The sequence below is a fragment of the Agelaius phoeniceus genome, chromosome 7 (genome assembly GCF_051311805.1).
Source record: "Agelaius phoeniceus isolate bAgePho1 chromosome 7, bAgePho1.hap1, whole genome shotgun sequence".
Taxonomy (NCBI): Eukaryota; Metazoa; Chordata; class Aves; order Passeriformes; family Icteridae; genus Agelaius; species Agelaius phoeniceus.
The window spans coordinates 49,537,394-49,561,773 of NC_135271.1; the positions used below are offsets into that span (position 1 = coordinate 49,537,394).

The window sequence follows — 24,380 nt, forward strand, 5'->3', positions numbered from 1 at the left end:
AATGGGATTTAAATACAAATCTCTTCTTTCAGTGCAATTTTATATTTGTACATTTATCTTTTAAAATTACACCAGAACATGGAAGCTGGGAGAAAAAACAGAAATCCATAAACTTGGGTTTTTCCAGCTGAATTTGCTACATAACCTACTAAATTAATGGAAAAAGAGGCAAACTTACTGTGCTCTGGTTTTTAGCCACTTCCATGGCATGTTTCACCTCAGGAGGCTCCAGCATGACAGAATAATTGGATTTGCCTTTCTCCTTCACAAACTTCTTCTTGTAGTTTGTCTGTCAAGAACAACAAGGGCCACGTGTCAGTTTTTAATGTCACACGGGGGGGAAATGCTACAGAAACTTGGAAAAAAAGCTCCTTGAAACTGCTGTAGGTGGATGAAGAGGAATCACCTCACTCCCAAAACGTCTTTTGGAGTTGGGATTAGAAAAGCTGAGCTTTGGAGATGCTGAGCTGAGTGTGAGCTCACCTCGCTGACGTTCTTGGTCACCTCCTTGACGTGGACAGTGTCCCTGGTCTCGGGCAGGGTGGTGAAGGAGCCATGGGGCAGCTGCTTCTTGCTCTGCTCTTTGTACTTGTTCTGCCAGCACAGGGGAAAGCCAGGTCAAAGGCAGCAGCTCCAGGATGGAACGCAATTCCATTAAATGAAGAAGGGAATGAATGTTTTACCTCAGACACCAGAGAGCTGACGTTCTTCGCCAGCAGGATCTGAGGGGTGTCTGGAACAACGTGGTAGGTCCCACGGGCTTTGTTGTGCTTCTCTTTGTATTTGATCTAGCAGGAAGGAAGATAGCAATTTAAATAATGTGCATTTTGTCTTCTAAAAAGCAATTAGTACAGTCATGTTTGCTTGTTAGTGCAAAACTTCGCAAAAAATCCCGTATTTTGACATTTTACCACCTAATCCATACATTCCTATGGCTCTCACTTGGATTTTTTAATATACTGAATACTAATATACTGTTAGTAATTATGAAAGATATTTTGTATTATTATTAAAGATATTTTGTGCTATTTTCTCCAGACACTTCCATTTAAATATCCATTAAAATAGGAATGCAGAGATGCACCTGAGTGTAAGGTCTAGGGGTGTTCATGCAATGTTAACTTTGAATATTAATTTAATCCATGAACAGTGGCTTCTACAAGATCAAATTTATTCAGTCAATTTGTTAATTAAATAAATCAAATAATGAAGTGAGACTGAGAACAACTGTCCAAAGCTTTGTTGCTAATCCAATTATATTTGCAAGAGAACAGTTTAGTAGTGAGTAAAGTGGTAGTAGTGAACTTGGAGAGGAAAGGTGATCTCAGTGCTTACATCACTGGCCAGGATGGCATTATTGAGGGCCAACACTGTGTTTTTATCATCTGTGACAGAGAGTTTGCACCCCTTGAGGAATTCTCGGTCCAGTTTGTATTCATACTGCAAGAAGAAAAAAGAAAAGATAAAGTAAGAGAGTCTCTGATCTTCTCCAATTTAAAAAATATTCTGAAGAGGAGAGATGGGGAAACGGAATATTCAGTGTATTTTGATTTTCTTACATCACTCTGCTGCAGAGAGGACTTGGCTGCTTGGACAAAGTCAGGCCTGTCAGCAATCAGGTGCCAGTGGGCTTTGGCTGCTTCGTATTTCTTCTTATAATCCAGCTGTGTCCAGGGAAAAACAAACAGGGAGAGTTCATGGGAAACTGGGGACTTTGCACACAACATACAGAGGCCAATTCTCTTTGGCCTGTGAGAAGAGGTAAGAAAATGTATCTACACCAGATTAGGGCTTCTCTGGGCCAGGCACAGCCCAGCCCAGCAGTTTTTCCACTGCTGGGTGGAGAAAGGAACATGAAGGTGGAGAGAGGGATGTGAAGGTGGAGAAAGGAATAAGAAGGACAGAAATGACATCCTGACTTTGGAGAACGGGAGAGCTTTCAAATCCTTCCTAATGAAACGGGTGTTGGGCACCAATAACAAAAAAAGCCACGTCTCCAAGAGCATCATCCCATGGAATTCCTGGCACAGTTGTGTCTCTGCCAGGAAAACAGGGGATAACTGGAAGAACGGGATGTGTGACATAAAAGAACCTCAAGGACAACTCACCAGAGTGAGCACTTGAGTATGAAATAAATAAATTAAAACACATTTTCTTCCAGCAGCGTAAGTATTAGAAGCGATGCCCAAAAAATTTGGTGGAATTTAATTTCTTGTGGAATAATTTCTTGTGGAAATAATTGCTTGTGGCTTCCACTGCCAGCTCCCTCCAGAATAAAATTAAGCCATGATCAGGACAGAACTCACGTTGCTGTTCAGTTTGTAGGCGTGCCTGGGAGTTTTGATGTGAACTGAATCTGCCACGACGTTGCAGCGAGATTTGCTCCTCTCATACATTTCTTTGTATTTCAGCTGAAGAAAGACAAAGATGTAAAGATGTTTGCAAAGATGATATCAGCATCAACAAGAAAAGCATGCAAATATTGAAAAACTTAATTAAAATTGCTCCTGTCTGGATAAAATCTTAATAGGAGAAAATGACTGGAGGTGGCACTCCGGGCTCTGGGCTGGTGATGAGGGGGGAATTGGGCACAGCTTTAATTTGATGGTCTTGAAGGCTTTTCCAACCTAAATAATTCTGGGATTCCATGAAAAATAAATTCTGTTGATACAACTTGGTATCAAGCACCTGCCTGAAGGAGGGTTTTCTCCAGCAGCACTTCTCTTTACATAGAAAATGTGGCAGTTTTAACTCACCATGAGGCACAGACTAAGATTAAACAAAATCTATTGATGACCAGTAATTCTGAATATTTCCAGATTTTTGCAGCCAAAAGCAATCCTTTGAAGAACCTTGTTTTCTGATAGTTACACTAACTGAAAACTCCTTCAGAGAATCTCAGCACTCAGTTTGGAGCTTAAAAATGTCCTTCAATTCACATCTCTGTCTCTCAGTGGTACACTTTAGTATCTGTATAAAAATTATTTTTTTTTCTCCTGGATTTACTAATTATGTAGAAATGCATGGAGCATCTGGATGAGATTCAGGCTACTTATTCTGACAGTACTACACTGAATTTCAGAAGTTTCAGTATCTTCACTTATGGATACCTAAGGAACACCAAAACAAAAAACAGAGAGAAAGGGTAGGAGAGGAATTAGGAGCAGGAGTCCTAAATTCTTTATTATTCTATCCACTCCCTCCTCCTTTCTCTCTCCATCTTACTTTTCTATTGCCTCAGAATTAAAACATATTTATTTTAGAACAGAACATTTACCTTACATATTCACAGTATCCATATAAGAAATTAATAAACACAGCAATACATGAAATACTTTATTTAAGCCTCAAAAAAAAAGAAAAAAAGCCACTGGAGGAAGAAAAACCAGGAAAAAACCTCACAAAAGTAATGATTTAGAGACCACTTCCAGCTTATGGCTTTTATTTCTAGTGAGGGGTGGTTTGTCCCAGCAAAAAAATCTTCCAAGAGCTCCAAAAGAAAATTCTATGTAAGAATTCCTGAAAACCTGGGTTTGGAAAGAGCCCTGAGTGCAGATAGAGTTTTCCAGGCCAATATGGTCTAAGAAGGTGATGATTTTCACTGACAGCGTCACACAGGAGTTACAAACATTGGCTGCCAAGTTAAAAAGTGAATTTGGGTGTTTTTGTTGGCACAGAGGTTTCACTCACGTCACTGATCCTGTCCTTGACCTTGCGCACGTGCAGCAGCATCGGCGTGTCCTGGATGGTGGTGTAGCCCTTGGGCTTGGCTTTGTTGTACTCCAGCTTGTAAATAATCTGAAGGGACAAATTGGGGTTTGGGTTATTTCTTGGAGTCCTTGGTGTCAGCTGGGAATTCCCTGGGGGTGACTGTCCCATTCCAAAGGTTCCACACTTACGTCACTGATCTGCTTGTTGACCTTTGAGGTCCGCAAATACTCTGGAGTATCCAGAACTGTGGTGTATTTGTCTTTCTTCTTCTCATAGTCCTTCTTGTACTGAATCTGGAGATGGGGAAAAGCTCTAAGTTAACACACAGAGCAGGACAAATCCTCTTCCAGAGGTGGGATTATATCTATGGGTAAAATTGCAAAACCCTCCCACAAAGCCAAAGAAAGCAGAGCATGCACTGTAAGCTGAATTGCAAATCCCTTCCTTGCCCAGGAGGCTGCCTGTTTGTTTGTCTGATTCATTTTATCATTATTTCAAGCTAAAATCTCAAGGACTGAGTTAAACAATCAATCCTTGCAGACCAGAGACTTTTGAGTTTCATAATGGACAAAATTTCATTTTTAAATAGTCATATCTGTTGAAATTTGGACTTGGTGATCTTGGAGGTCTTTTCCAACCTTAATGATTCTGTGATCAGAGTGAAGAGAAATGTAAATCATCTCACACAGCAGGAGTTAAGAACATTACCAAATATATCCCAATGCTAGGATATTTTCAAGGCTTTGGCAGCAGGATTTGTGCCTTGGTAATGATTTTCTTAAAGATCAGCTTGCCCTGCTCAGGCTTCTAAACCTTTTTTCACAGAGTTCACCAAGTGAGAACAGGTTCACCAAGGATGGGAATTCATTGTAGGCAGCCTCAAGGCAGCTGGAAAAGGTTAGAATACATTTTTTAAAAAATAATTTTCATGCTCTACCCTTTATCAGAAAATAAACCCATGCATTTGAAATGGGGCAGACAAAATATGAAAAAATATGAACAGACAAAATATGAAAAATGATAAACAAGTAATCAATGGTAACACAGTGTGAACTCAGGGGGACATGCAGGTCAGACACTTCTTTTTTGAGTTCAAACATACTCAAAGTTACCTGCAAGGAGTTTTTAGTGGAAGAATATAAATCCACAGACAAATGGAACACAAATGTCTGAAAGACCTTCAGCAATTTATTACTGAAGACTGTCACTATTGGCACAGGCAATAACAAAGAATTACAATTCCCTCTGACAGAATTGTTTTCCTCTGCTGCATTTCCAGTCTATCATTTATATCCCAGTTCATGATCAGGAATGATTTTCCCCCTGAAAAGGGTGAGCTGACTGCCAGCAGCTGTGATTTCAGAGCAGAAATAACTGTTCTCTGTCTGACACCATTCTGGGCACAGTGGGAGATAAATGTTGGAATCTCCCTGGCAAATCCATCATGTCCTTCCTGAATTAAGGAACCGGGGTTATCACAGGTGGCCAGGCCAAGAAATGGTGTCAGAATGAGAACTGGGTTAGGGAAATACCAGGAAGAGCTAACATCCAATATCTGAAATGTATGGAAAATTGCTTTTTTTATACAAATATGTGAAATTGATACCAATTGTTTATAATGAAAGGAGAAAACGGGGACAAGCTCAGAGTGAGCTGAGCCATGTCCAAGAGACAGCAAATATTGTTTCAGATATTCTGTTTTATTTTACCACAGCCAGCATTAAGCACATGGAGGAAGCTTTGGGGTCTGAAGTCCATGGAAATAGAGGGAGCAGTAAATTTGCCAAGTCCAAGCAGCTACAGTGGGATCTAAGGTGTCCTAGAGCAGCAGCTCTGCAGATTACCTGGCTCCACAGGTATGTGTTGTAGAGTGCTGTCAGCATGTCTGGCCTCAGAATTTCATTGCATCCGTGCTGCAGGAGCATCTTGGCAAAGGATTTATAGCTTTTCTGTCCATGCAAATGGCAACCAAGGACAAGAGAGACACATGAACAACATGAACAATGGCACAGCTCTAGATCCCAGGCACTTGGAGAGTGGAGAGATTTAGGCAAGGTGCTGTATGTATTCAGCCACATGTGCATACAATTCACATCTGGATAATTAACACTGCCAAGGGTAAATATTAACAAGTTTTCCTATTCTCACTTTAAGAAAGTTATGAATTTTTGGGGGGAGAGGAGAGTAAATTAGAGATTAAGGCAAATATGTCCCTGTTGCTTTATCTAGAAATGAGTAAGAAGAAAAGAGAGGTAATAAAACAACAAATGCTTGATTCTGCATTTTTTAAGACCTCTCCAGTGGCTTCAGGAGGGATGGGACTCCTGATGTCCATTGATGCACAGTAATGGAAGTACATACAGGACAGATGGACAGAGCAGCTCACACAAAAAGTGCCTCCTTTTTGGGTGGCAGGATGGAGATGGAATGAAGAGTGAAGAAACAGGACAAGAATCACAGGGCTGTGACAGTGCTGGGAGTGAGGGGGGCACTCAGAGCTGCTGCAGTGCCCCCACAGTACCTGACTGCTCAGGGTGCTGCCCCACTTGGCCAGCAGGTTCCTGGGATCATCCACAATAACGCTGTACCTATCTTTGAGCTTCTCATAGGCTGCTTTATATAATTTCTGCTCAGAATAGCACATACAGTGTAACAAGAGAGGGTTAAGATACAGAGAGATCACTGGTGTAACCTCTTTACAGGCTGGGGTTGAAGGGCATGTCCAAAAGAGAAAAATACATTAAAAAAAACCAAAAAAACCAAACAAATAAAAAAAAAAAAACCAACAAAAAAACCTCACAATCAAACCAACAAAAAAAAAAAATTAAAATAACAAAAAAACTCAAAAAAAAACCAACCAAAAAAACCCAAACAAAAAAAAACCACAAACAAAAAAATCACAAAAAACCCCACAAAAAGCCCCCCAAAAAACATCAAAAAACCCCAAAGAAAAAACCCCCACAAAAACCCAAAAACAAAACAAAACAAAAATTCCCAAAAATAAACAAAAAAACCCCAAAATCCCCCAAAAACAAAAAATGCCAAACAAACAAAATACTGAAACAAAAAGAAACCCAAAAACCAAACCAAACCAAAAAACAAACCAAAGCAAAAAAAAAAAAACTACCATAAAAAAGAGAAGAGGGAGAGAGGGAGAATATTTCCAAATGGTAATTGCATTTCTACATTGCCTCTGGAAGGCCTACAGGTTAAGGATGCCTCTATTCCACCCCTTCACTAAGCAATTTTATGACTGATTTTCTCCATGAAAAGCAACTGCAGAAGCAATTCTGTGTTGTAGATTCCTGAGTTGAGTCCAAAGAGAACACAATGAGATGTTATTAAAAAAACATCACTTATATAACAGAAGATATTTAGGTAAGCATTTCAATATATGGAGCTCCTGTTGATAAAATTTCACCTGTTTATGTTTCTGATTGCAATTCTTCATTATTTACACTATGAACAATTCTAAGACTGAACAATCTTCATAAAAATTCTGGTATTTGTTGTGAAACAGCTTCTCTTACCTAGAACAGGCAATACAGTAATAAACTTCCTGACAGGTAATGATATAACACAATGGCTGGTGAAAAAGAATGAAATATTAAGATATAAACCTAAATATCTGCTTTTTTACTGAAAAGCATCAGATTTTGATGGGCTGTTCCAACTCTAAGCTGATTGGAAATCACCTTGAACGTGGTTTTTTTCCATGGAATTTGTCCTGCCAGGAGAAATTTGAATTTTAAACCCAGGGGCATTCATTGATTATTAGGTTGTGACAATTGTTTCTTTAGCACTACAGGAGGAAAATAAGGAAAATTTGAGTTGTAGAGTGGAAAAATTCCAAGCAAAATCACTGAAATTAAACAAGTTGTGGAAACTTCAGACATAATTCTGTCTTCCTAACACCAATAAAGATTTTGTCAATGTTTTAGGAAAGCAATTGGAATTCTGTCCACATCTTTTTGAGATGGAAATCAACACTCAGGGTTACTGTACCAGCAGCATTATTTAAATCAGCAAAGGAGAAATTCCTTTGCCATGAAAAATTCATGAACAGGGGCGGGGATTTCACTTTCTAGGCTCTGCAAACCTGTTCTGTCCTAACACCCAGAATAACAACAACCTTGTCTTTCATGACTTTAGTCTGATCTCAAAGCATCCTTAAGCCTGATAATAAGGAAGGAAAAACCTTCAACTCTGTATTTACTCACAGAGCAACTCCTTAAGGCTGAGCCTACAGAAATCTTTACTTACCATATCTGTCAGCTGAGTTGCATATTTAAAATGTTCATTGCTTGGAGAGTCAGCCACATACTTGAACTTGGACTTGGTCTTCTCAAAATTCTCCTTGTACTTACACTGCAGCCAAAGAAAATCAAACACACAAAACCCAGCCCATGTTAGCCCAAACAAGGGTAAGGCACTGAAAATGTGATTTTAGAGAGAACTTGTGGCAAAAAAAATTGGTGGAATTATTGCATTTGTGGGTTAACTTTTCTACCAACAACAAACAGTTGTAAATGGACAGCAAATGTCCAAAACCATTCAGCAAGAATTCAGTGTGTCACTCACCCCACTGTAGAGCACTTTATTCTTCTCTGCCAGGACAAAGCTTGGAGTATCCCACACATAGCAGCCAGTGCCTTTGAGCCATTCCAGGTCTTCCTTGTATTTAACCTTTAAAAAAGGAGTAAAAAACCTCAGTTTTAAGCAGATAATCAGTGCTGAAATGAACCTCAGCACAAGGTGTGGCAAAGAGAGTTACATCCATTATAAAATAAATTAGTTTCTCCTATTTTTGTGATGGACTCAGTTTATTCACACACATAATCTGTCATTAGCTGTTGCAGTTCCTGTGTGAATTAAAACTAAGGTACAGGGAAGGGGTTATTGTGTATGTACAAATATGTACAATTAAATTGTTGTTACAGGGCTAAACAAATTTAAGCAAATACAGAGGAAATTAATTAAGACTGTCTGTTAATTTGACAAGGGGCTGTGCTGCAGTTTTAGCCACCAGATTCTGTCAGTTCCCAGGGCAAATTGCAAATCACTGAAATCCTGCAGTTGCTTTCCCTTTGTTGGGAAAGGAGGTTTGGGCTCATTTTGGAGACCACTTTGAACTTTGATTCTGGGCCATGCAGGAGCTGCTGGGACTCACATCACTGATGGCATCCGTGACCAGGCGGTGGTGGAAGTGCTCAGGGCGGTCTGGGATGGATCTCCAGATCCCCAGCTGGCTCATGTAATTCTCCTTATACTTCACCTACAGAGTAAGTGGAAGAATTAAGTAAAACAATCCAAGAGAACACTCCAGACAACACAAAAGTTTTATTTTTTTTCCCCCTGAAACAGCAGAACTAAAAGAGTGGAAATGAGATTAACTTGTAACAGCAACAGAAATCAATATTCCAGAGAAAGAGAGAAATCAACACTGATAATGCTGATTTTTTTTCCTAATTATTTGACATATTGAAACAGAACAAAAGGCTAAGTGGCCTATTTTGGGTTATTAGGTGTCAAACACTAATTAGGAATGAAGATGTACATACACTGCTGATGTCATCAGTGACCTTCCTGTGGTAGACAATGTTCAGAGCATCCTTCACTGTGTGGTATTTGCCCTTGGTGTTCTCAAAGGTTTCTTTGTAGCGCAGCTGGGAAGAAAAAAAAACACCACAAAAGAAGGGATTAATGTGCCAGGGACTGTTTCAGTTAAATTTCTCACTCCTCAGGAATGATATCCAGAGATATGTTGCTGTCTGACATCCCAATGCAAGCCCTGAGGAATTTTAGGAGGCTGCAATTGCCTACAATCAGCCGTAATTTCACTGAGACTTGTGGTGAAAAGGACTGGGAATTTCATCCAATTCCCTTTCAGAGTGAGGAACAAACACCCCTGCATCACAGGAGTGCTCTCTAGAATAGTACAGGTGCCACTTCTGGCATAAAAATCTTCCCTGCCCTCCTCTAGAAGAAAGCAGGAAGATCATCCCAGACTTTCTCCGAGGAGAAATTCCCACGTGCAGAAGAGCTGGGATGCTTCTTGGCAGTTTTTAAAAATCATTCTTAGAGCAGTAAGACTAATTAAACCCTAGAAAAAAGCACCAGCCCTGCACATGTCCTTTCACATCTCACTGGTTCTGAAATATATGGAAAAGTTCTCATAGATGAGCATTTTTAAATTGCCTTAAATCACAAATAACTATTCCATGCTTGAAAAAATCAATTTCATCTTAACAACCTCCTGTGCAGCAGCTCAGGTAATTTTTCTCTCTAATCTACTTCTGAATTTAAAAAATGAACACATTCCCAGTGACAGGGCAGTTTACTTCTAACACAAAACTGAGATGAAAAAGCTGATAAAAGTTATTTTATCCAGGGCCCAGCATCAATCACTTCACTCCAGCCTGCTCTATTTGGAGACTTGATGTGTAAACAAATTATTTTAAATCTGTTTTTACTTTGCTGTAGAGCCACATTTCAGTGCAATGGGAAATGAAAATGAATTATAAAAATTGGAAGAGAAAAAAAGGCATTGCAGTAGAATCAAATCAAAACTTAATAATGTTTCCTAATTTCAAATGTAAATGGACATGTAAACAAGGGGACTTCCTTGGTGGGGGACACTGAGATATTCTGTGCTTTGCATGTTTGTTCCCCACCGACTTTTCCAGTTCTTTCCATGGAGAATGCAAGGAAAGCAGCAGGGGGATGTTGCTGGAGCACTCACATCACTGGCATTCAGGTAGGCTCTCTTGGCTCTGATCAGCACTGGGGTGTCAGGGACAGGGGTGTATTTGTCCTTCATCTTCTCGTACTGGGTTTTGTACTTTTTCTAAGAGAGACAGCAAGAGGGAAGAGTCATCATTGCAATTTTAGAAGCATTTGCCAACCTGCAAAAAAAGCTTGTCTAATGAAATCCTAAAACACATTTTCAGAATGTTTTATTTCACCACAACTTACAAATGAAATGTGGAATTTAAGTATAAGAAAGCGAAAACTAAATGAAGGCACAGATTTGAACCTTGAAATTACCACTAGAATTAGAAATAAAACTTCTGAAGAGTTCAGCAGAGTGGCAGCAAATTAGAAAACAAGATTTTACCTCACTGATCATGTCCTTGACACTCCTGGCATGTGCAAAGGCTTGAGTCTGACCATCAGCATGATGGTGGGGTCTCTCCTTTGTGGCAAGTTCCACGTACAAGTACTGCAGCAAGAAGAAAATAATCAAAAAAACCCACACTTCTACTAAATTCTCTGAAATTCCACTAAAGCCTCTGAAAAACAGCTGTAAATTCACAATATAAACATGACCACCGATTTCTAGGAATTCTACATTGCTTGGAAAAGGCCTGGAAAGCTTTTGCTGTACTTTAACAATATATTAAGAAGGATTCCCTGATTGGCTTTCATATCAGCACAATTTTTTCACCTGGCTCTGTATTTTTTGTCCTGTCTTGGCTCTTATGAAGTCAGGTGTATCAAGGACGGACGTGTATTTTGTCTTCAGCTCATTGCCTGCAGCTCTGTAAACCAGCTGGAAAAAGATAGAGCCTCGAATTATTTCTCCTGCAATTGTTTAGAAGATGCAAAATCACAGCTTTGCATTTATAACATCTCATCTATTCCAGTAAAAAAACACAGGGAGGGGTTAATTACAGCTACACCATTGTGCAGAAATAATGGAATTTACCTCACTCAGATGGGTTTTTAGCTCCTGCACTGCTCTGTATCCAGGAGTATCCAACACCACCTGGACTTTAGGCCACATTTTCTTGGCAGTACTTGTGTAGATATAATTAGACTGGAAAGGAAAAGCAGCATTAATAAAGGAAATTTTACAGCGCAACCCAACAGTGCTCTGAAACAACAGATTGGCTACACAGCACAAAATTCTCTCATTCTTTGCTCATTTTCATCTGTTTCACTTCACAGAAATAAATCCATTGCTGTCCTGCTCAGTTCCCAGGGGAAAACTCTTACCCAGAGCTTTCGGAGCTCGCGGGCACGGACCATGTCAGGAGTGTCATAGAGGAAGCAGCCCAAGCCCTGCAGCCACCTCAGGTCCTCTTTGTATTTAATCTACAAGAGAAATTCAAATCAATGCTCAACCTTCGGGATCAGTTCAACCTCCAGTCCTTAAAGGCAGTGAGAAAGCATTTTCTTTGTTACAGAACAGAAAGGAAGAGAGAGAAACCCAGCCCCACTCCCAGCAGAGGGGTTTGGAGCTCACTTACATCACTGCTGATGTCCCCAGCGTAGCGACAGTGCAGCACGTGAGGGGTGTAGGGCAGGGAGATCAGGTGGCCCTGCATCCTGAAGAAATCTGACTTGTAGATCAGCTGGAACACAAGGAACAAAACAGCATTTCAGCTCTTTGGTCAGGGGATAACCTCAGTTTCTTCAGTTGTTCTGTTAGGAAGGCACCTACATCACTGACAGCCTCCTGGGTGGCTCTGACTTGGCGGATTTCAGGCGTGTCAGGGGTGGTGTGAATCTTGTCCTTGTTCTTGTGGTAGGTTGCCCTGTACAGCCTCTGTCACAAGAGACAACATTCTGCACTTGAACACAGCTCAAAACCTCGAGATGGCAAAGAAGTTCAGCACAGTGCAAGCACTTCTTACACAAATTACTGTTTTCTCCCCAGGCAAAGACTTCCCATTGATTTTCCCATTAAAATTCCCATTTCCCATAAAATTCCCATTTTCCCATTTTAGTTTTCAATAAATTCTGGAAATCTCAGACTCTAATCCTAAAAACATGTAAATACATATACTTAATTTTCATGCCATTAAAGCCAATGATCAAAGAAGTGAGCAAATATATATAAAACCTAAAACTATTGCAACCCCAAAATTTTATACAGATACAATAATTTCTATTCAACTTTAATCACAGTTAATAAAATCAGGCTGCGGTTATATATTCACGTTTCATTGATCCAGTTTCAGCCTGGATCAATGATCCCTCACCATTCTTGATGGAATAAATAATTAAAAAAGCTTCTAAGAAGAGGGATCCTACAACTCAGCAGTCAATGTACTCTCATTATGAGCATTTTGGGCACTGCAAATACAACTGAAAGCAAATACATATATTTACTGTACCTCATTAATGGCTTGATTGACTTTCCTCACATTTTCAAAGCCAACATCTTTAGGTCCCAGAGTGTAGCCCTTAGCTTTCATGTGTTCATAGGCTTCTTTGTATTTCAGCTATAAGAAGTACAAAACCACACAGAAACTAAATTTGATTATGATTCTGGCTACACTGCAGCTCTGACAGCAATTTATGCTCTATAAAGAGAAAGATTTTTAGAGATAAACAAGTGAGATGTAGCTGTATCACAGTTCAATACACCATGAGTCACAATTATTTCTCCCTTTATCAAATGGCCCCAAATTAATAATATAATAAATTTTTCTTTCATCTAATAAGGTATTTGCATAATGCTGAGGAAATTTCTGTTTTGACAGTAAATGCCCAAGCTGAGAGTCCCTTATCTGGGGCTGCTGATCATTGCCACGGTGTAGAAGGATGATTTGGGAGGATTTAGACCCTGACTTACATCACTGCCGATGTACTGGACGTGTTTGGCATGCTGGAAGTTGGGAGTGTCCGTGGGAAGGCTGTACCCAGTGGGCAGAGCATTCACACCAGCCCAGCGATACAAATTCTGCAAGAGCAGAGAGAAAGACTTTGTACAACTGTCAGCAATACTTGAGGGGAAAATCCTTCCATCCTGGAAACCTCTCCAGCACAACAGGCAGAAGATATCCCCCTTGCCTGGGGGGAAAACACATTAAAATGCATTTTTATAGCTTGAATGAAGATATTTTCCCATTTTCATTTCAGAGCAGCTTCACCTGAAAAGCTAAAAGCAGACAATTCAGTTTTTCAGTATCACAAACTCTGTGAAGCCCCAAGTTTTGTGCTTACCTCACTCTGTATTTTGTTTGCATTGTACGCCCTCTCCAGATCCACTGTTTTATCAGTGGAGATCATCTTGCCTTGGACATTCTTCTTGTAATCCCCACGATAGACAGCCTGGGAAAGAGAAAAAGTCATATTTGTCACATTCTCTTACAGTATGTTTTGTTTGCATACAATGGGAATTGCTTCTAAAAAAAATGGATTAAAGTTTTTTGGCTCCAGGCAATTAATGATTTTAGTGATTGTGTCTACAATGAGGTGTAGGTAAACAACAATTATTAAAATTACATTATTAAAAACACATTAAAAGTCCCATTTCTAAAGCTGGTGAGGTAACAGCATTTGGCTGGGAGGTGAGAGAAACACTTACTTCACTTAAATTCAAGGCACTGATCACATTCTGGACATAGACAGGAGTGTCCGTGACCACAGTGAAGTCCTTCTTCATTTTTTCTGCCTTAGATTTGTACTTAATCTGCAGAGAGAAAGCAAGAGCTGTAATTACTAGGGCTAGTAATTGTTAATTTAATTTATTGTATAATCATATTTACTATACTTACTATTTATTTCATCACTGAGCTATTTTATTAGTGAACAAGCATTGAAACAGAAAGTATATTGGAACTATGGCTTGTTATTTAATGAATCCTTCAATCAACAAGGATAAATAACATTTATTCCACTACACCTGGAGTGGAGTAAAGCCACAGTGGAGTGTGAAAAAGAAGACTAAGAAGCAAACTCAGGGTTATCCACTCACATCACTGCGAAGGTCATAGGCTTGCTTGGCATGGAGGATTTCAGGAGTGTCCCAGACAAAGCAGCCAATGCCTTTCAGCCAGTTCAGATCATCCTTGTAGATCACCTAAGGAAGCAGAGAAGGAACCTGTAAGAATTCCATCAGGCTCTAATCCCTTATTTCTAAATCACTCCAAAACACAACTGTCAAATGATGGCAAGGAAGGTTTCTATTACTTTCTTTTTTTTCCTTGATTGTTTGTTTGAGAAAATCAAAACAATTCCTTCAGGAATTTAAATAATTTTTGATCAATTTGCTTCAATTTGGGCAATAAATTAAAAATCCAATTATTAAAAAAAAAACAACCAAAAACACCTGCTCATCCTACTGGGCTCTGATTTACTGCTAGATCCTACTCTGGGCTGACCTGCTCAAGGCAAGTGTGTAGAAACTTTGTCCAGCCAGGATTTCCTCAGACTTCCAAAGTTTCCATGCCTCATGCAACCAAATAAAGGACAGTTTACAGACAGGGTAGAACTGTAATGTTATGACCCAAATGTCTACACTATTAACACTGAAATTACTGAAACTGCTGCACAGAGATTTTGGACTCCTCATCCCTGCAAGTGTCCAAGACCACGCTGGACAGGGCTTGGAGCAACCTGGGCTAGTGGAAGGTGTTCCATGGCAGGGAGTGGAACTGGATGAGCTTTAAGGTCCTTTCCAACCCAAACCACTCTGTGATTTTCTGATTCTATTCAAATAAGCCCCATCTCAGTTACCCAATTATTGCCAAGTGTCACAAAAATTAAGTCAATGGTAACTTCAGAGCGCTCCAGCCGACATGATTGCTAAATCATTTCCTCCAACAGAGCACAAATGAAGGAACATTCTCAAAAGTGAGCCAGGCACAGGTGATTTGGGGACTTACATCACTGACTTGGTCGGTGACTCTTCTCACGTGGGTGTTGACCTGCAAGTCTGGCAGGCACAGCCAGTCGTGGAGCCGCGTGCGGTAATCGACCTCGCTGATCTTCTTCTGGGCGTCCTTGGCTGAGATGATGTCCACCATGTCTGGCACAATGTGCACCTTGGCTTTGGTCTTCTCATAGGCTTCTTTGTACAGGCGCTGTGGAGTTAAAGCAATGTTCAATGAAGCTGGGTTGATAAATTTGGAGGAAATCATTGCGATTTTCATGGGATGTCAGTGGGACAGCGATCACTTTGGCCATGACTAAAATTTACATCTGGCCTGCTCTAAAAATACTTTGCGGAACCTCAACAAGGGAGGTAAAATGTGATTTGTTCAATTTTCATTGTGTTGGTGAGTTAAAGGAAGGCAGATGATGACTTTACCCATATTACAGTAAAGGTTTGCCCATGCGGGCAATGCAGTAATTGAGTTAAAACTTACATTAATGGTTGTATTCTAGAATTTAGCAAATACTGCACTCAGCCAAATGCACATGGGAATGGGATTTGTGGATCAAGGCATGGGGATTCCTTGAGTTCCTGCTTCTGAGATGAGCATGGCTTTATCAGGAAAACACACATCCAGAACCAACACTTACATCAATGTTGAGCTTCCCAACTCTGAGGCACCTTTCTGTGTTGGGATCATCCTCAACACCTCTGGGGAGGGTGTACAGGGCTTTGAACTTGTCATATTCCTCACGGTACTTGACCTGAGACAAGCACAGAAATGCAACAATTAACTGACTCCCATGAGTCACTTGTGGGTTTGGAACAAAATTCGTCAGCGTTAAGCAAAATGTTGAGTCCAACAGCTAGAGAAAGGCTTTAAAGCAGGATTTTAGTTCTCTGTTTTGTCTTAAATGGAGAAGAAAGAACATCATAACAATCTCATTGTAAAACAACAGCTGACTAGAGGGTTTTAAAAATAAATAGATTTAGAATAAGGCACTTATTTCTTGTTCCGGCTGTTTCATTTAAAGTGATCTGTGGAGTGGTCTCTCTTAATTCTAACTTCAGTAAAGCATAAGATGTTTTCTATACCCAGTAAGCATCATTTAAAGATTTTTGGTGTTTTTCTGACCTGGATGCTCATGAAACTTAGACTAGAAAAACCCTAATATTTTTTGTTTGGATTACTATAAAAACTGACTTTTTTTCCATGACAAGAAGCCACAAAGGACTGTTACCCAAATGACTATCAGAGAAAAATCATTATCTACAGATACATATTATATCTCAATTAAAAAGAGAAGGAAAATCAAAGTTTAAAAAATATTTATAGCTATAGTAGATGCAAGGCATGAAGGATTTAATTGTTAGAACTTTTTAAATCACTGCAGTGATTTAAAAAAAATGAAGAATTTAATTCACTTACAATGCTTGCATTGTGCTTCAGTTCTTTGGCACGTGCCAAGGCTACAGTGTCTGAGGGCAGTGCATAGCTGGTGGCCTTCACTTTATCCCAGGCCTTCTTGTAGAGATTCTGTGGGGAAATAGAAAGTTTGTGTGAGTGGAAAAAATTCTTGTAAATAATTACCAACAACCAATAGGAATCAAAAGCCCTTCTGCTTTTATTTAGACACTACATGGTAAAGTATTGTAAAGAAGATATTAAGTGACACTTAATATCAAGTGCATGTAAAAGGTGATAAAAATCCTTTCTAACTATTCATGTCTGCTGTCATATGAAGTTTTAATTTTGTTCAGGTGCAATTTTATTCAGGAAATCTATTTATTAAGCCAGGTGTTTTGCCAAGACTGGCATTACAATTGGAAAATATGGCCCTTGCCTGAAATACAACATCTCCCCCAAGCTCAAGTAGTGCAGAGAGTCAGCACTGGCTTTGAGAAGCTCCTGGTTTGGATGTTTATCTTCAGACAATGAACCAACAAAATAGAACAAAAATCCACATTAAAGCTCCTTAAGAGAAAGAAAACTGTGCATAAACACTTACATCACTATAGAGGTGTTTCAAATTCTGAACTCTTTCTGAATCCACTGTCTCAGTCACAGTTGTGTATTTGTCCTTAGTTTTGTGGAATTCCTCCTTGTACTTCACCTGGAGGATGAAAGCCGGGTTTAGTGAATTGTTTCAATGCTCAGCAGGACAACCCTGAGCAGAAAAGGTGGGGATTCACCTCACTGGCATTGGCAGCACTTTGCAGAGCAGTCACATAGACAGGGGTGTCTGTAACCACACTGAAGTTCTGGAAGTTCTCCTTCCCTGCAGAGGTGTATTTTATCTAAGGACACAAAATCAACAAAACACTTGTTAGTGCTGGAAATGACCTGGAAATCCCCTGCCAGCCTCCTTTAAAATCACATCTGGACAGCTGAAATCAAAGATTACAGCTCAGTTAAGAGCAACTCTGAAAGTGACAGATCATAAAGTAGAAATACTTAATATACAGCCAGTATGGACTAAGGAATAATGAAATTAAAAAACACAGCTGTCTTTACATTCCCCTAAGTTTTCTCCTCCTCCAATAACACAGGTGATGTCTCTACAGAAGCAACTCCAAGACTGTATTTTCACAGTTTAAACAAAATATTTCTGATGTAACAGGAATTACTTCATTCAGCTCTAGACTAGGACGTGTCAACCCCAGTGAATCGGAAATGGAAGAAAAAAACCACATAAATATTTATTTACTTATTTATTTAAGGAAGACTCACCTGGCTCTGCAGGTCATAGGATTTCTTAGCCTGTAGGATTTGTGGAGTATCCCAGACGTAACATCCAAGTCCCTTCAGCCAGTTTAAGTCATCTTTATACACAGACTACATGGAAGTGAACAGAACATCAGGTTAGGATGAAATTTGCCTTCTGCCAATTAAACAAAGGAATTCTGCATCCTACTCAGCCAGGCAATTCACAGACCCTCAGGTTTTATTGGGAACATTGGTTGGCCCAAGCTGAGACAATACTGCCTGCAGAATATGAGCACCATCCTCTCACCTGTGGGCTGATACAACCCCAACAAACAAGGGGAATTCTTTTCCAGACCCACTGGATCCAGAAGGATTCTGGATGCTGTCCTGGCCCCGGTGCTAATTCCAGCATTCCCAATTACAATAGATAGGGATCACTGCAGTGATTGGTACTAAGAATCCAAGGCCATGGTTATTAATTCATATTAATGAATCAATTAATTCATCATAATTTAATTTGCAAACATGATTTTTTGTGTTTAATTAATATTAAATTTAATATTAATTTAATATAATATTTAAATATTATGGAAGATACTTGGGAAAAATGATGGGAAAGGCTGCTCAAATGGGTTCAGTAAGCTCACATAAGTTTGGAAGGGTTTGGACAATGCCCTCAGGCTCCTGGTGGGATTTTTGGGGTGTGCTGGATGACCTTGATGGGTCCCTTCCAAGCCAGCCTAATCTATGGCACTGAGTAAAGGACAAACATACATCACTCAGGATCTCTTGGGCCCTCCTGGCGTGAATGACATCGTTCTCCTCCGGGGAGCAGCTCCACTGGTGGAAGTAGGTGCGGTACTCCAGGTCACTGAGGATGTACTGGCACTTCTTGGCCAGGACGTGGTTCATCATGTCAGCGGGGATATGGACATTCTTCTTGGTGTCTTCGTAGTTCTTTCTGTAGGCCAGCTGAAAAGCAAAGATTGGAGAAAAGGTGAGAGGAAATCAGAGTGGTTTTCTGTATAACTTTGGATTCTGGACTAAAAGGTGACAGCATAATCTGAGATGTGGTACCTGGATTTAGTAGTTAAGCTGCCATGGGATTCAACAGGATAGAAATCTTAACTTGGATATTAATCACCTTTTATTTTGACAAATTCCCAGAAGGACAACAATTACCTTCACTTGAAGTTTTAACAGGTGATGAGAAAACTAACAAGTCTTCAGGATTAAAAAACTCATGCTCCACACATGTTTTTCATCTAATTAAAGATAGAATATTTGGGATTACACTGATTTTAGGCCCTGCATGACACGTTGTATGTGCAGTCATGACAACAGCAACACACCAAATGTGCATTTACTTTTCCAGCTCTTAAATTTCTATTTTAACTCAAAATCTACATTTTTATTTGTAAAGGAAATGAATCCCACATGGTATTTTTTACTGCTCAGATCCTTAGACTGAAACAGAAAAAGGTTTTTTTTTCCTTACTGTAGTATTCCTAATAGCTGAACAAATCCCTTCTCAATCTCCTAAATAATTTTAAATTCAATTATTCAATGCACATATAAAATAAGCATTCAGGAAACACAACCATGTTGAAATAATTTTTAGTGATATTATTGTGGATTTATGTTGAGGTTGGACTTGATCTTGGAAGTCTTTTCCAACCTTAATGATCCTGTGATTCTACAGTTCCATTAAACTTTGCACTATTTATGTTTAAGTAATAAAATAGTGACTTTCATCTGTGAAATAAATGGTGAAATAAATGAAATGGAAAATATTCCAGACTTGTTCATTCCTTACCGCGCTCCTCATTTTCTGGAATTCCAGGGAGTGAATGACACTGGGGAAATCACCAATATCCTTCCCAGCCAGGTAGTGGCCTTTCAGCTTCTGATATATTTCCTTGTATTTAAGCTGAAAAAAATATTCATGTGGAAATTTTAATGTTAATTCTAACAACATATTGGGGGGGAAAAGGGGAAGAATGGGAAATCCCTCCTGACCTCACTGTTGATTTGGTTTGCATGTTTGGCTCCCACAAGTGGAACATATTTCTCATCCAGAGAGTATCCAATGGGCTTGCTCAGTTCCCAAGCCTTCTTGTAATGTTTCTAGACAAGAAAAAGCATATACAGATTTAATGAATAAATAAATTATATTTCCCATTTATGCCCACATGGGATATAACATGGAATACAGAATATTTTTACAGAGTGGTTCCCAATAAATTTAATGGAGAATGTAAATTTTGAGCAGTCATTCAGTATAAGGCAAACAGGACAAGTGTTCACTTTAGGTAGCTACCTGAGCACAGATTTGAGCTGATTTCTGCTTTCTTTATTACATTTATACCAGAAGGGTAATAAAAATATCCAAAATACAAATATGAGCTCTGGTATAAAAGTACAGTATAGAATTGAGATTGATAATTTTATAGATTATCAAAATTGTGAAAAATCTTCAAGAAATATTGGTGTTTATTAAAGAAACATTAGTGTCAATGGCATTTTCCTAATACTTTTTTGTTAAATATTAAATATATTCACCTTCAGATTAAATTATGAAGTGCCTACTCATATGAATGTGTAATCACTTATATTTTTAAAAAATAGAAGTTTGTCATTAAAATCAGTTAGACTACTAAAAAGTAACTGCTTAATTATGTAAATAATCTACAGTTTTCATTTATTATAAAAGAAGTAAATGTAACATTTATCAGTTATCTCCAAAGATATTATTGGATGGAATTATATTTGTTTTTGTCACACTATTTTGACTTCCAAGCACCACACAGCTGTCCTTTGAGGTCACTTCAATAAAGAAAGAAATCATCCTGATTCCAGGATGATCCAAACAGGAAAGCTGAAGAAAAAAGGGTTTAAATAACCTCCCTAGTGCCACTGCTGAGAGTAGAACAGCTCCTCAAGTCCACCCCACATTTCAAAGGTTGATATTTATGGGATCTCACCTCACTGTGGAGCAAGGCCATGTCTTTGGCGTGGTGCAGAGCAGGAGTATCATCAGACCCAATGTACTGGCCTTTCTCCTGGTTAAACGTTTCTTTGTATTTTAGCTACAAAAGAAATCAAACACAGTGTTAACTCCACAGGAGAAATACATTATTCCCATTAGTCTATCTATCAGTAGTAGATATTAATTTTCTCTTGTGTCATAATGCTGTGTAGGACATTCCAACCATGGTAATACACAGGCAAATGTTACTGTGTCACCTCAAAATACACATGATATTCATGAAAAATTCAAGATACTGCTCAGCAAATACAGTTTAGCAACACCAGGAATTCCATGAGCTGCTCATCAAGAACAGGACTCAGCTTTCTGTTAATAATCTATGCAAACTCTAAGTCAGGGACATGCCATATTCTTCTACAGGAAAATGTTAAATTATTTGGACAGCAATATTGTATTGTTCATTCATATCACTTCTTACTAAACTTGCTCACCCCAGGAAAGCCTGTTATTAATGAGGTGCACACACAAATATATAAGGTTAAAAATAGTATAGTTAGCAAAAGCAATTAAATCATCTCCTAATTCTTCTATATGAAATTTATTTTTTAAAAAGGTACATACATCACTCTGATTGACAGAGTTCATCTTTGCCAAAGTGATCTCAGGAGTGTCAACCACACTGGTGTATTTGGAAAAGTTATCCAGGGCTTCTTTTGTGTATGATCTCTGCAAAGAGGTGAAATAATGTCTTAAACACTGCATGAGAAAGAAGTGCCAGTTGTGGAACTGCTGAAATATTTTCTCTTACCTTGTTTATCAGCTCTTGTGCATTCTTAACCTTCTTATGCTCCACTGAATCGAGAGGGATCCAACCAATGCCACGGAGCCACTCCAAATCAGATTTGTAGATGTTCTAAACCAGAAAAACAATGCAAAAGAACAGAAATTACTGAGCTCAGGATGGATGATGTGCTGTGGGCAATATCCTTAGGCCAGACCATGTGGAAAGACCTCGTAGGGCTGCAACATCACTCACATCGCTCTGCAGGTCGTAGGCCTGCCGCGCGTGGATCACGTCATTCTGGTCGGGAAGGCAGGTCCACTGGTGCAGGTACTGCCTGTAGTCAACATCACTGACCAAGTTCTGGCCCTCCTTGGCTGCCACAACTGACATGGCATCTGAAGGTATGTGGATTTTGGACTTGGTTTTGTGGTAGTCTGATTTGTACAGCCTGTCGCTCTGGATCTCGCCCGCGTGCTCGTACCACACCAGCTTGGGGTCATCCCTCATCTTGGCAACTCCCACGTAGTGACCTCTCTGCTTGACATACTCAGCTTTGTATTTCAGCTGGTGGGAGAGGGGAGAAGCACAGAGAAAATCAGCACTGGCTGTACCCACTCTGGTTTTAACCTGGGAACAGCTTCAGCTTTGTCAACACAAAGAGCAGATGAGACAGGGAGTTGTCAAATGCAGCCTTAGGTTTTCAGTACATGACCAGATAAAAATCTGGTCACAAACAATATTATTACCTTGCATAAGCCTTCCAGTTAAAAATATAATGGTTTATTAGTCTAATATACACCCAATTTCCAGTAAAAGGTATCGTTAACACAAGAGAAAAGACTTGCTAGAAATGTTTTCTAACAAGCACATTTAGTCTCATTTTGGCAACAAATTATTTGAGATTGTCTGAAGAGTGGATGCTTATTTACAATATTTACATCACACTGCTTTACAAAATGTTTATTCCAAATAAGAATCATGTAATAATTTCAAGATCCATTATGTAAATGTTAAAAATGAAAAGTGTGTACTGGCCTAGAGGTTTTGAAATGCCAAAAAGTGAAGTTAGAGCCTATGACTATGTTATAATCATAGTATCACTTCAAATTTTACACTTTTTTTTATTTAACACTTATGAAATATGGAAGTCCAGCTCAGTTGATTTTGAAAGGACTATTTCTGGAGAGAGGGAATGTGGAAGGAATCTGACCTTCAGCACTAATACCTTCAAATCCCATAATCAAAAGATAGCTGAATTATTTGGAGGACATCATGGAATTCATAGGCCATGAAAAGTCTGGATGTTACCCCAGATGGAATGCTTTTTAAGTCTGTTTGGGAATTTTCAAGGCCTTTAACATTTCAGGCTTCCAAGCACTCATCTTCCTAATGAGAAGAATCATTACCTCACTTTGGACATCACTCGAGTGCTTGGCATGAGAGATCTGCACCGTGTCAGGAGGCAGGAGGTAACCAGTGGCTTTTTCTTTCTCCCAACTTTCCTTGTACAAATTCTGTGGGAAATAAAAGTGATGAGTGATGGGAAATAAACGATAATGATTACTGTATGTATGTAATTTATTTAGAAGTATAAGGATAACAAATCCTTCCTTCAGGTTGTTATCAATAAGGTAGGTTTTTTAAATACCTAAAAAATGGGAGTAGAAGCTGTCAAGGAGAGACCACGCACCTGATTTAGAATTCTGGCTGCCTCTCGGGCCATGTCCAGCTGTGGTGTATCTGTGAGAGTATAATTTGTCTTGGCCTCATTCCATTCTTTGTGGTATTTAATCTAGGACACAGAAAGAAATTACTGCCTTGTAGCACTCCCACAGAACTGGGAAAACACCATAATCTCCAGACAAAATAACAAACCAACCCCTGAATTGGCAAGGCTAGTAGACAAAGCACATTAAATACAGAATCACAGAAGTCAAATGTAGCCCAGACACTGAGAGCAAACTTACATCACTGAGGATTTCAGTGCTATTCTTTGCTGTGACATAATCAACTCTGTCAGCCACGGGAGTGAACGGGAGAGTTTCAGCTTTCGTGCGGTACTTCCTCTGAACAAGAAAGAGAAGAACAGATTACCCTTGAATATTTGATGCCTAATACAGCAATTCTGAATAGATATACAAGATAAGGAAGTTCTCATGGAGAAAAACCTCTCCATACATAATGAATGTTGTGAAAATACTGCGGTTGCAGCATTTTTTTCAAATTTCCAAAAATTTTTTCAAATTTTTTATTTGAAAAAATCCTCATTGTTTAAACCATTTAAAATACTTTGAGTTACAAATACCCCTGAAGAAAATTTTAGCATTGAAAAACATTTGATTACCTCACTCAGGAGATCTCCAGCATATTTGACATGCTTGACTCCAAGGGAATCATTTGGCAGCCATCCAATTCCCCGCAGCCATTCCAAATCAGCTTTATAAACAGCCTGGGAAAACAAAGGAGGGTCCATGCTCTTAGCAACACTTCCCTGGACAATCCAGCAAGATTCATAAATAACAGAATTTAATCTACTGGTTAAAAGGGGAGCAGTATTTCCAACATGAACACTACATCTAAA

At 39.2% G+C, this 24,380-nt stretch overlaps 1 protein-coding gene across 1 annotated transcript in view; it reads right to left on the reverse strand.

Moving 5' to 3' along the window:
- Positions 1-24,380, reverse strand: part of NEB (nebulin) — a 99,914-nt gene that overhangs the window by 30,182 nt on the left and 45,352 nt on the right. Inside the window, exons 75-116 of the mRNA XM_077181866.1 lie at positions 24,144-24,248; positions 23,767-23,865; positions 23,490-23,591; positions 23,206-23,313; positions 22,052-22,363; positions 21,824-21,928; positions 21,637-21,741; positions 21,011-21,115; positions 20,046-20,153; positions 19,843-19,956; positions 18,801-18,998; positions 18,051-18,155; positions 17,513-17,617; positions 17,329-17,433; positions 16,749-16,856; positions 15,970-16,083; positions 15,330-15,527; positions 14,420-14,524; positions 14,030-14,134; positions 13,666-13,773; positions 13,295-13,402; positions 12,834-12,941; positions 12,158-12,262; positions 11,964-12,068; positions 11,710-11,808; positions 11,420-11,530; positions 11,159-11,263; positions 10,829-10,933; positions 10,454-10,558; positions 9,273-9,377; positions 8,882-8,986; positions 8,293-8,397; positions 7,975-8,079; positions 6,233-6,337; positions 3,900-4,004; positions 3,691-3,798; positions 2,307-2,411; positions 1,560-1,664; positions 1,336-1,440; positions 684-788; positions 484-594; positions 179-289 (exon numbers count right to left, since the gene is read on the reverse strand). Of these exons, the coding sequence (XP_077037981.1) occupies positions 179-289; positions 484-594; positions 684-788; positions 1,336-1,440; positions 1,560-1,664; positions 2,307-2,411; positions 3,691-3,798; positions 3,900-4,004; positions 6,233-6,337; positions 7,975-8,079; positions 8,293-8,397; positions 8,882-8,986; positions 9,273-9,377; positions 10,454-10,558; positions 10,829-10,933; positions 11,159-11,263; positions 11,420-11,530; positions 11,710-11,808; positions 11,964-12,068; positions 12,158-12,262; positions 12,834-12,941; positions 13,295-13,402; positions 13,666-13,773; positions 14,030-14,134; positions 14,420-14,524; positions 15,330-15,527; positions 15,970-16,083; positions 16,749-16,856; positions 17,329-17,433; positions 17,513-17,617; positions 18,051-18,155; positions 18,801-18,998; positions 19,843-19,956; positions 20,046-20,153; positions 21,011-21,115; positions 21,637-21,741; positions 21,824-21,928; positions 22,052-22,363; positions 23,206-23,313; positions 23,490-23,591; positions 23,767-23,865; positions 24,144-24,248 (4,845 nt within the window). The remainder of the gene's footprint in view (positions 1-178; positions 290-483; positions 595-683; positions 789-1,335; positions 1,441-1,559; positions 1,665-2,306; positions 2,412-3,690; positions 3,799-3,899; positions 4,005-6,232; positions 6,338-7,974; positions 8,080-8,292; positions 8,398-8,881; positions 8,987-9,272; positions 9,378-10,453; positions 10,559-10,828; positions 10,934-11,158; positions 11,264-11,419; positions 11,531-11,709; positions 11,809-11,963; positions 12,069-12,157; positions 12,263-12,833; positions 12,942-13,294; positions 13,403-13,665; positions 13,774-14,029; positions 14,135-14,419; positions 14,525-15,329; positions 15,528-15,969; positions 16,084-16,748; positions 16,857-17,328; positions 17,434-17,512; positions 17,618-18,050; positions 18,156-18,800; positions 18,999-19,842; positions 19,957-20,045; positions 20,154-21,010; positions 21,116-21,636; positions 21,742-21,823; positions 21,929-22,051; positions 22,364-23,205; positions 23,314-23,489; positions 23,592-23,766; positions 23,866-24,143; positions 24,249-24,380) is intronic.